Here is a 12,530-nt window from a genome sequence, read left to right on the forward strand (position 1 = left end):
TTGCTTGAGTCTCTTCCTCTCTCTCTCTCTCTCTCTCTCTCTCTCTCTCTCTCGCCCATCTTATTTCAGGTTAGGGTCCCCCTCGCCCCCTCGAATAACGAGGTCCCGCGGGTTGGGACACCATTTCAAACCTCAGGCTGCTTGCCCAAAACAGTAGTTGTAAAAATTCACAGGAAGTTGTAAAGTCAAGATTATTATAATTTTCCCATTTGTGAATCATATTATTATAGTGTTTGAATGCTGATACAAGATTAAGTGCAAATTTTGCATTAAGGGCAGGGTCTCCCAGAAGGTTTGTCTTGAAATACAGCATTGAAGAATTTGCTAAATATTATTTATTCTTAAATTGTGTTCATTATTGTAGTTGTTTTTCGAGGTAGGGTCTCACTCTAGCCCACGATGACCTGGAATTCACTATGTAGTCTCAACTCATGGCAATCTTCCTACTCTGCCTCCCCCTGCTGGGATGAAAGGCGTGAGCCACCACATCCGGCTGTGTTCATTTTTTTAAAGCCAGGGTCTCTTATAGAACAAGTCGGCTTTGAACTACTGACTGTCCTTCCTCAGGCTCCCAAATGCTGAAATTACAGCAGTGAAAGCCCTAGTGGCTAAGAAGCGCTGGTGGTTCCATCAGCCCGTCGTTTCCGGCCACCGGCTGTCAGTCAGGGCCGGGGGCGGGGCTCGGGGCTCGTCCAATGGGCGCGCTGTCCATCCGCTGTCAGTCAGGGCCGGGGGCGGGGCTCGGGGCTCGTCCAATGGGCGCGCGGTCCACCCGGATCGCGGCGGGCGGGGCGGCTTCCGCAGTGCGCGCCTTTGTGTCGGAGCGCGCGGCCCGTCCTGCAGCTCGGGGTCGCCGGGACCGTTTCCTTCCTGGAGTTTGGGGGCTTCGGTTCCCACTGTGCGGCCCGAGCCGCCGTGCGGCGGGAGAGCGGACGGAGCCGCTGGCGTTGGGGACGCCGGACATGGTGAGTGTGACGTCCGGTCCGGGGCGGGCCTGCACGGCGGCCTGGGCTCCGCGTCTTCCGCGGCCCCGTCCCCGGGCCGAGCTCGCGATCGGGCCGCCCTGCACGCGTCCCCCCGCCGCGGAGACCCCGGCCGGCGCAGCGCTCGCGGCGTGGAGTGTGCGCGGCCCCCGAGCCAGGGAGAGAGGCTGTCCGCGCCGCGTCCGCACCTCGGATGTGCCCAGGCCGTGCAGCCGCCGCCGTGCCGGAGCCCCGGGGCTGGCGGGCTCCGGAGAAGGCTCATGGGACACTTGCCGAGGGGCCGCCCGGCGCCCGGGCAGTGGTGTCGGGCAGGGTGAGCCGGGCCACGGGGCCACGTCCGTGGATCCTGGGAAACATTGGGGCCGGGAATACCCAGAAAGGGTGGATTTCCCAGGTGCCCTACTCCTGGATGAGTTTGAGGCACTTTTGTCAGCCTGCTGGGTGATTGCCCCAGTGGTCTGGGCCTCTCTGGGTGGGTCATCCCTTTAATATACCTTGGATTATCTGACCCCATGCTGCCCTGTCCCCAAGGATTCAGCACCAAAGCTTGCACTGCCACCTCATGTCCAGAGTTCTCCCCGAGCCTCTGGTTCTGTATCTGTAGTTGTCTGTCACTTAATCTCTGATTTCTCTTTTCTCTGGATCTCTGCCATTATCTGTGTGACTTTGGAACTCCAGGAATGCGAGCACCATCCCCCTTGGTCTTTGTAATCATTGATTTGTGTTTCCCTGGTTTATCTGTGTCTTTCACTACCTCCTCTTCGCCAGGTTGCACTTCCTTGAGGCAGTAGGGTGACGCACACATGGATTGGAATCCAGATACCGTGCACTTCCTTACTGGGTGACAATATTTAGGCACATCCCCTCTCAGGCAAGCCCCTGTGTGTGGATATTACCTTGGGATTTCCGTTGATCTGTCCAGGCAGGGGTGGTATGATGAATTGATCTGTCCCAGTAGAGTCTTTGGAGCACAAGGCGGGTCCTGTGAAGTCACCATTGGAAACAGGTAGGGAAGAAATCGAGACTCAGAAGACTGCTCAGTAGGCCACAGTTAGAGCTGAAGGCCAGGCACTGGGGTTTGGGGTAAGATTAACTCCTCTGCCCTCACCCGGGTCTCGCAGGGAGGGCCTGGCTGGTGTAGAGCAGAACTAGCTGGCCTGGGTCATGAAGCAGCACAGGAGCAGGGAGGCAGGCAGAAGCAGTCTGCTTCCCTCTTCTCCCTGTTGCACAGACCTGAACCTTGGGGCTTTTCTGGTTTTCCCTCTGGACACAGCTGCTGCGGGGGTCACGTTATATTTTCTAAGTGACACAGATCACAAGAGAAGGCTTTGGGTACTCAGGGGTAGAGAAAGGAGGCATAGACCCCAATCCTGCCCAGGGGGCACAGGACATCCCCTGCTTCTCTGGCACGCTGTGTGTCTGTATATTTGTCCCTTCATCCTTTGCCTGTTCTGGTTTTCTTTCTTTTCTTATTTCAGGCAGTGTCTCAATCTATAGTGAAGATGGACCTGGAACTCACTATGTAGCCCAGGCTTGCCCGAAGCTTGCAGCAGTTCTTGGACCTCTGCCTTCTTGAGATGTATACATGTGACCCACCAACTTCCTGCTACCTGTCCCTTTTTGCTCCTCATATCTGTCTCTGTTCCTCTATCTTCTGTGGCCCATGTGTAAGACAATAAAAACCACTGTGTAACACTGGTTTGGGGAGGTATTTTTTTTTTCTGGTTGAGACCCAACCAGGTGGTTAACACTGGATGCAGGATACCAAGAGCAGCCATGCCCAGAGGTCTCATGCCTTCCTGCCTCCCCTCTCTCTCTGGATGCTCCCCCATTGGGTTCCTTGTTTAGGTGAAACAGGGGAGGTGGCCAAGACCTGGGTTCAATCTCACTTCCAAACTGGCAGCTGTGTGGAGATTTGTAATGCCAGCCACTCAGAAGGCTATGGAAGGAGGGAGGATCACAAGTTCCAGACCAACCTGGTTTACAGAGATATTTCAAGGACAGACTGGGCACCTTGTGAACCTCCTTCTCAAATAAACAAAAACCAAGTATATAAATTTCAGTGATGGAGCACATGACTGTAATTACCTGTGCCTTTATTTCTCATCACCTCTCTGTGGCACCTCAGAGAAGCTAATTCCTGTCCTTGACTCTTTCGTTTTTTTTTGTTTTTGTTTTTTCAAGGTAGGGTCTCACTCTAGCTCATGCTGATGAGGAATTGACTAGGTTGTCTTGGGGTGGCCTTGAACTTTTGGTGATCCTCCTATCTCTGCCTCCTGAGTGCTGGGATTAAAGGCGTGTGCAATCACACCTGGTGTTTGACTTATTTTTTTTCTTCTGTAGAAGGGAGTAGTATGTTGCTTACTGCTGGCCGGTGTGGTGTGGCTGCAGCATGGCAAGAGTAAAGAATGGTTTTGCAGAGGTGGAGCTGCTTTACCACCCACCAGCAGGCCTTCTGGGACCAGAACACTTAGGAGCACCTTGAGTTATGGAGGTTAGCTTACTGTTCAGTAGTGGAGGCTGACGCCAGGGCTTGGGGAATTTGTGAGGGCCCCTCACTGCCTGCCACCTTGGGACAGATAGATGTGTCTTCATGAAGTACACAGGGTTTTCAAAGTGATGGGAGAGGCATGAGTCCTTGGTGTTCTCCAGTCTCTGAGGATGGTTGAGGGGTCTGTGGAAGGAGGATCTGTGTGAGGAAGACTGGCCTTATAGGTGTAAAGGAAGGAGTCATGGTCTGAAGGAGGAGAATTCAGGGAAAAGATTTTGAGGGAAGATGAGATTTGAAACTGGATACCAGATCTCAGGAAGTAGTGAGGTTTGAGGAGATCTGAGGTGAGAAGTCATGGAAAGAATGAGGAAAATAGAAATGGGGTTAATGAAGAGACCATAGGGAGGGAAAGGAGTGTCTCCCTCTAGGATCTGCTTAAAGTCTCTTGTGAGCCGAGAGTCAAGAATTCTAGCATGGTTGGCAATATTTTTAGTGAAGGTTATCTACACACAGAGAATACTCCTGTATATTTAAGATAGTAGTTACAGTAATAGTGGTTTATGCTCAGAGCCTAAGCATATATGACCATGAGGTGTAACCTCATTAATTGTCCAGATGGAAACTTGAAACTTCTAGAATTCCTTCTGAAACATTGCTATCGTGGGATCAAGAGAGGAAACAAAGCCAGGTGTGGTGGCACGTGCCTTTAATCTCAGCACTGGGGAGGCAGAGGTAGGAGGATCACTGTGAGTTCGAGGCCACCCTGAGATTACATAGAGAATTCCAGGTCAGCCTGGGCTGGAGCAAGGCCCTACTTGGAAAAAAAATTTTTTTTAAAAGAAAGGGAAGACACTCTACCCCAGGATCTAGACATGGTGAGTTTGTGTCTGGTTTCCTAAACCAGAGAAGGGAAATGAGAATTCTGTATAACCATGTAACACTGTTTACTGGCTTCCCATGATCTGTGTCATTTGGTTCCTGGGTGCTGTCCCTCCAAATCTCCTTAACTCTTACCTTCTGAAGTCCTCATATCTGGTTTCCAGGCTATTGTATAACATTGTTCTTGGGTAATTGAACACCTGTATGATCTGGTGTCTGTCCCTGAGTTCTCAGGTTCCATTTTATCTTCCAGCTGCTCAGAACTCCATCCTTTGTGACCTCAACTTTGTCTCTTTACACTAGTGATCTTATGTGATGCCCACCTGCTGCTGACCAGCAGGAAGCTACTCACCCTGCTGTAGTGAGGTTGGCATGGATCCATAGGCATGTGTTAGCCCTCAGGCAGAGGTGTAGGAAGGCTTCAGGGTGGCAACATGGTGTTGGAATCTGTGTTGTTGTTGATCTGGATGTAAAGGAAATTAGGCCTCATGTCTGGTGTGCAGTAAGATGTGGTGTCTGCTCATGGTGTGCAGGAGATGGAGACTGTTTTTTATTTTTTGAAGTAGAGTCTCCTTGGCCCAGGCTGACCTGGAATTCACTGTGTAGTCTCAGGGTGGCCTTGAACTCATGGCAATCCTCCTACCTCTGCTTCCCACATGCTGGGATTTGATGTGTGAGCCATCTTTTTTTTTTTTTTTATATTTTATTTATTTGACAGAGACAGAGACAGAGGGGGAGAGAGAGAGAGAGAGAGACAGAGGGGGAGAGAGAGAGAGAGAGAGAGCGCGCGCGCGCGAGCATGGGTGCACTAGGGTTTCTAGCCACTGTGAATGATCTCCAGATGCGTGCGCTCCCTTGTGCAACTGGCTAATGTGGGTCCTGGGGAATTGAACCTGGTTCCTTTGGTGTTGCAGACAAGGCCTTAACCGCTAAGCGATCCCTCCAGCCCTTATTACCTATTCTTTATAAAGCCTTTCCTTCAGGTCCTGGGGTCACTGGGTCATAGGCTGAAATCAAGATTCTCCCTTCCTTGCTGGATGACCTTTATTAGGAATTTTCTCTCTCTGCCATTTATGCACATTTCTCTGTGTGGTCTTGGTCTGAGAAGTTCTCTGTCCAGCTTGGATTATTAATTTAGGATTCAGAATTCCAGGAGCAGCTGTTTGCAGAAACTTGACCCCTTCCCATATTTTTCTGCCTCTCTCTATATGTCCTTTTCAGTTGCCTTTTAAGGTCAAATGGGGCTTGGGTCTACACCTTGTTTCAAATCTGCCCTCAAACCCAATTAGTATAGGCCTGTATTAATAAAGAAGCTTAAGCAGGAGGAATTTTATGCTCTTCTTTTGCTTTTAAAAATGAAAAGGAAATATTAAAAAGTTGAACTAACAATTCATGGTCTAACTGGAACAAGAATGCCCTAAGTTGACAATATTCAAGGAAAGAAAGGGATCCAGCCTAACAGTGCTGTGGGGAAGGGAAGTGAAAATGAAGTATATCACATAAATGTGTGACAATTTAATATCTTTGTCAACTTGATCAGATCAGGAATTAAGGACTTACCTCTTGGGTAGCCCTCACAGTGGCCAGCACTTCAAGTGACAGACTGTATGAAAAGATGTCCCAGGAAAACAGGGCCTTTGGCCTGGCTGCCTTTGCTACTCACTGGTTCCTACATCCCCCTGTTGCCTCTATCTTTCATAGACATCTGAACTCAGCTTCTTCAGTCTTCCAACATGGACTGAAGACCAGGAGTTCCCCAGGAATTCTTTGGCCTACAGTGCCAGATTGGGACTCTTCAGGCCCCTAGCCTCATGCACTGAGAGCAGCCACCCAGTCCTCAGACAGTCATTGTTGGACTACCCAGCTCTTACTCTGTAAGCCGGTCTACAAATCCCCCTTTTAATACATATTCATTCTGTTGATTCAGTTCTACAGAATTTTGCTGATGTAGATTGTGGTGCCAGGACTGGTTCTAGAAAAACAGAATTGTAAGGATGAATTTCCTGAGTGGGCTCAGAGTTAACTCTATCTGGCTCTCCCATTGTAATGAGGTTAAGGATGCCCTTCTGCCTCAACTTGTTAAGCATGGGGATTCATATACATTGACCATGGTCTTGCAGGCACATGTCTTCTTTTGTCTCTTCATCTTTGTCACTGTCTCTATGTTTTCAGAGGTTTGGCATTGAAAGTGATTGTTGAATCATGAGCTAGAAAGGAACTTTGGCTGGCTGGGACTCCACACTTTTGGTTGGTTAATTTGGGATGCAGGATTCCAGGAGCAGCTGTGCACAGAGGCCTCATCCCTTCAAGCCTCTTACTCTCTGATCCCCCCCCCACCCCACCCCAGGACTCTCTTAATTTGAAATAGGGGATGTGGCCTTAGTCTAGGTTCAAGTCTCCCTTCCACATCAGTTATGGTGATACAGACCTAACATCCCACCTTCTGCGCAGGGTATGGAAGGAGGAAGCACTGCAAGTTCAAGACTAACCTGGGCTACATAGTGTAGCTTGAGTAACTTACTTAGACGTCGTCTCATAAAAACCAAGTGGGTAAGATTCAGTGGTAGTATCTCTGTTCCCATTCAACTACTCTATGTGTGATCTCAGAGAAAGCAGATCCTCTATTGAGTCTCACTTTCTGGAGAATGGGATGATGGCACTTTGCTGGGCAGTGTGGTGAACACAGCAAGGCAAAGATAACTGATTGTCTTGGAGAAGCCTGTCCTGCTTTAGAGTCCCTCCCCACCCCACACTGTCCGTTCTGTGTCCTTCATGCCAAGGAGAGGAGTGTGGCACTTGGCTCAGTGAACGGAAGGGCATGTGGACTTCAGGAGGCCTGGGTTTAATCCTGCACTGGCTGCCACCATGCGGTAGGCAACACAATGGCTTTGCTATCACAAGACTCCAGAAAAGGTTCTTCAGTAGGCTCAGAGGGCCCTCCATAGGATGTGAGACATCAGTTGTCAAAGGTCCCTAGTCTTTGAGGATGGTTGAGGGACTAAATGGTTTGTGGGAGGAGGCCTTGTGCTGTGAAGACAGGCCTAGCAGGTGAGAAGGACAGAAGGCATGGTGTCAGGGAGAATGTGAGCTCCTGGAGGTGGTCATTGACTGAGGGTTGGAGGCCAGCGACCCAGGAGGTGAGCCACTGAGGGAAGTGAAATACAGAGCGTGGAGGTGAGGATGAGATAAATGTGAAGGACCAAGTGAGGTTCTGCAGGAGGAGGTAAGAGTCTGAGGGAGGGAACACAGGCTGTAGCAGTCAGGACCAAGTGAAAGGCAGGATGTTTAAAGCAAGAAAGGTGAGACAATGGGATCTGAGTGAAGAAGAGTTTTGGAGGGGACAGGAGCATGCAGGGCATATGTGTTGATAGAGACAGGTCAGAGGAGATCTGGTGGATGAAGGTATGGTCCAAAGAAAGAAGGGAGTTTAAAAGAAAATAAAGGAACACTAAGGGGACATCAAAAGGACAAGGAACCCTTCAGTCTGGCATCTGATTAGTGTCTAAGAGTCACAAATTCCAGCACAATTGGCAACATTTGCTGTGAAGGTTCTCAACATACAGTGACTGTTCCTTCTTTTCTTTTCTTTTTTTTAAAATTATTTATTTATTTATTTGAGAGTGACAGACACAGAGAGAAAGACAGATAGAGGAAGAGAGAGAGAATGGGCACGTGAGGGCTTCCAGCCTCTGCAAACAAACTCCAGATGTGTGCGCCCCCTTGTGCATCTGGCTAACGTGGGACCTGGGGAACCAAGCCTCGAACCGGGTTCCTTAGGCTTCACAGGCAAGCGCTTAACCGCTAAGCCATCTCTCCAGCCCAGGGCTTTTTAATAAAGGTGACAACTTTTGTAGGGAGATGCACTTGGTTGAACTTCTTCCTTCTTTATCATAACCTGTCAAGTAATATTACAGTAGCAGTGAAACATGTTTATGACCCAAGTATTTGGGTGTGGCTTTGTTCCTTTTCCAGGTTTAAAGGCAGGAGCATGTATAGTTCAATACCAGCCTGGGCTGAAGAATGAGATAGAACAAACATGCAAACATTGAAATGTAGATCAACAAAAAACAGCTGAAATCAGAGGGCATGGTAAGATGGAGGTGCTGAGTCTGTATCTGTAATCCCTGTCTCTCAGTCTGAGACTTTCTCTGAATGACTAAATTCAATTGTAAATGCCACCCACCCCCTTTGTCTCTGATGCCATGGGGTCATCTTTTCCTGTTGTCGCTGTGTCTCTTACACTTCTTCCCCATGAAGCATTATGCTGGGATCCTGATTTCTACTTCCTTATTGGGTGACCTTGATCAGGCATTTGCTCTCCCTCCCCTCCCCGTTCCCTGGGAGTGTGTGTGTGGTGGAGGGGGGATGCACTGGGGATGGAACCTGTGAATTTTTGCACATTATAAAAGCACTTTGCCTCAAGGCTCATTGCAGTGTTACTGTTAGTGTTTTTGTTTTTCAAGGTAGGGTCTCACTCTAGCCCAGTCTGACCATGAAGTCACTATATAGTTGCAGGCTGCCCTCAAACTCATGGTGATCCTCCTACCTCTGCATCCCTAGTGCTGGGATTAAAGGCATGCACCATCTCACCCAGATAACTATTTAAAAATTTTTTTTCAGATAGGATTTTACTTTATAGCCCAGGCTGAACTTTCACATGTAGTCTTCCCACCTTTCCTTCCAAAGTACCTTAAGTTATAGTCCTGTACCATGAGGGCCAGCTCTGTATCCTTTGTGGAAGTGAATTGACAAGCTCAGGTCAGGGGCTGTCTCTTGGAATGAGCCCAGAAACTAGCCGCAATTTGCCTTCCTTACTCTACCTTGGCCTCCTGCATGCATGCTGTTCTCCATGATGGATCTTGGGGAATGCATAGAATTGGTCAGTGGGTCTCCCATTAGGGGTTCTTGTACCCACCCAGAGCTCCAGAGCACAAGCTGATTATTGTGGAATCCCAAATGAGAGAGAGAGAGAGAGACTTGTAGACTGAGGTTCAGAGTTTGTGAAAGATGTGGATAGGAAGATACCCTTGATAAACGTGCAGACTACAGGTAGGACCCAAGGCCAGGCACTGTATTCAGGAGGCCTCACTCCATCTGCTCCCCTGCTTCTTTCACCCCTGGGAATCAGATATTATTTACACTTTCAGACTGTGTAATTTCTAGCATTCTGTCTTTCACATTCTTTTTCTGTCTGGTATGTGGAGATCATGCCAGGTTTGGAGACATGGCTCAGAAGCTGGGAAAGTTGGGCAAAGGCTTAACCTTGATGCAAGTGACTATTCTAGATTTGTGTCAGGACATGGTCATTGCTAGGTTGGGTCCAGGTCACTTAGTCCCAAGGGGTAAAGCAGAAGGCTCATAGAGTCAAGGAGGCTGGAAATGGAGACTGCACCAAACTGGGCTTCTGGGAAAAACCTGAACCTTGGTTCTTTGCTTAGGTGACCCTGTCTCTCTGCAAATTTGTCCCTCTATCCTTTGCCAACTCTTTTTTGTTTGTTTTTAGAGACATGATCTCATTCTGTAAAAAAGTCTGGCCTAGAACTAAGTATGTAAGCCAGGTTGTCCTCAAGCTTGTAGCAATCCGCCTGCCTCAGCCTCCCAAACAGGTTGTTAGCGCCCTCTGGCTCCCTTACACTTTTTCTCTCCCCATCTCTGTCTCTGTATACTCAAGTGGCCTATATCTGACACTTTTGAAGGCAGTGTGGAGCTCTGGTATGGAAAAGGACTTTCCCCACCTGAGGCTTCATTCAGAAGATGGTTAATCCGGATGCAGGATGCAGGGTCTCAGGAGCAGCTGTGGACTGAATCCTCACTCTTCCCTTTCTGTCAACTCTCAGTACCCTGTTACAGTGAAACAAGGCAGGAGGCACAGACATGCTTGGGTTCACATTTTATGTCCATCAAGCAAAGTCTATGAACAAGACAAGACAAGATAGCTGACTTTCAGGCAGAAGATGAGCCACACCTCACAAACAGCTAGGGCCCAGGTAAGACTAATATGAATTGGAATAAACACTAGTGCTTCTTCCATGGCAAGCCTGATGATCTGTGCCTGGGGGAAGGAGACATACACTGAGGATACTGAACACATGCCAAGGCACAAATCCACAAGCTCCTGAGAGCTTAATGATAGAGTGGACTTAAAACACACTCACCATGGTTCAGGGAATTTTGCAGGAGAGAGGGTGAAAAGACCTTAAGAGCCACAGTTTGGGAGGGAACATCCAGAGGCATTCTCCCTCCTCCCCCCACTGACTGACTGCTGCTCTCACAGCTCATAACCCATAACCAGCAGTCCCGATGAGGAGGGCCTTCAGTGGTATGGGGGCAGGGAGGAGGGAATGGTGGTACCAAGTGTTCCTGGGCTTTCCTTTACTCCCTTGTATTAACTATTATTTGAATATAGTTTTTCCTCTCTGTTTTCTCATATATCTGCTTTTCCTTCTCCTAAGTCTGAAGAATTCCTTCTAGTATCCTCTGTAGGACTGGCTTGTGCTCATATATTACTTTAGTTTTATTTTATTTTTTTAATTTTTATTAGCATTTTCCATGATTATTTAAAAAAAAAAATCCCATGGTAATTCCCTCTTTTTTTTTTTTAAATTTTTATTAACATTTTCCATGATTATAAAATATATCCCATGGTAATTCCCTCCCTCCCCACCCCCACACTTTCCCGTTTGAAATTCCATTCTCAATCATATTACCTCCCCATTACAATCATTGTAATTACATATATACAATATCAACCTATTAAGTATCCTCCTCCCTTCCTTTCTCCACCCTTTATGTCTCCTTTTCAACTTACTGGCCTCTGCTACTAAGTATTTTCATTCTCACACAGAAGCCCAGTCATCTGTAGCTAGGATCCCCATATGAGGGAGAACATGTGGCGCTTGGCTTTCTGGGCCTGGGTTACCTGACTTAGTATAATACTTTCCAGGTCCATCCATTTTTCTGCAAATTTCATAACTTCATTTTTCTTTACCGCTGAGTAGAACTCCATTGTATAAATGTACCACATCTTCATTATCCACTCATCTGTTGAGGGACATCTAGGCTGGTTCCATTTCCCAGCTATTATAAATTGAGCAGCAATAAACATGGTTGAGCATGTACTTCTAAGGAAATGAGATGAGTCCTTTGGATATATGCCTAGGAGCGCTATAGCTGGGTCATATGGTAGATCAATCTCTAGCTGCTTTAGGAACCTCCACACTGTTTTCCACAATGGCTGGACCAGATTGCATTCCCACCAGCAGTGCAGAAGGGTTCCTTTTTTTCCACATCCCCGCCAACATTTATGATCATTTGTTTTCATGATGGTGGCCAATCTGACAGGAGTGAGATGGAATCTCAATGTAGTTTTAATCTGCATTTCCCTGATGACTAGTGACGTAGAACATTTTTTTAGGTGCTTATATGCCATTCGTATTTCTTCCTTTGAGAACTCTCTATTTAGCTCCTTAGCCCATTTTTTGATTGGCCTGTTTGATTCCTTATTAGTTAACTTTTTGAGTTCTTTGTATATCCTAGATATTAATCCTTTATCAGATATATAGCTGGCGAAGATTTTTTCCCATTCTGTAGGTTGCCTCTTTGCTTTTTTCACTGTGTCCTTTGCGGTGCAAAATCTTTGTAATTTCATTAGGTCCCAGTGGTTAATCTGTGGTTTTATTGCCTGAGCAATTGGGGTTGTATTTAGAAAGTCTTTGCCAAGACCAATATGTTGGAGGGTTTCCCCTACTTTTTCCTCTAGCAGTTTCAAAGTTTCCGGTCTGATGTTAAGGTCTTTAATCCATTTGGACTTAATTCTTGTGCATGGCGAGAGAGAAGAATCTATTTTCATCCTTCTGCAGATATTTATCCAGTTTTCAAAACACCATTTGCTGAAGAGGCTGTCTCTTCTCCAATGAGTATTTTTGGCATTTTTATCGAATATCAGGTGGCTATAGCTACTTGGGCTTACATCTGGGTCCTCTATTCTGTTCCACTGATCTACATGTCTGTTTTTGTGCCAGTACCATGCTGTTTTTGTTACTATGGCTCTGTAGTATAGGTTAAAATCAGGTATGGTGATACCACCAGCCTCTTTTTTGTTGCTCAGTATTATTTTAGATATTCGAGGTTTTTTATGATTCCAAATGAATTTTTGGATTGTTTTTTCTATTTCCATG

The 12,530-nt window shown here is 47.3% G+C and overlaps 1 protein-coding gene across 1 annotated transcript in view; it reads left to right on the forward strand.

Moving 5' to 3' along the window:
* The first annotated feature begins 695 nt into the window (after positions 1–695).
* Positions 696–12,530, forward strand: part of LOC101615125 (zinc finger protein 829-like) — a 168,230-nt gene continuing 156,395 nt past the window's right edge. Inside the window, exon 1 of the mRNA XM_045135657.1 lies at positions 696–965. Coding sequence (XP_044991592.1) covers positions 696–965 — 270 coding nt within the window. The remainder of the gene's footprint in view (positions 966–12,530) is intronic.

Source organism: Jaculus jaculus, chromosome 16 (assembly GCF_020740685.1).
Source record: "Jaculus jaculus isolate mJacJac1 chromosome 16, mJacJac1.mat.Y.cur, whole genome shotgun sequence".
Classification (NCBI taxonomy): domain Eukaryota; kingdom Metazoa; phylum Chordata; class Mammalia; order Rodentia; family Dipodidae; genus Jaculus; species Jaculus jaculus.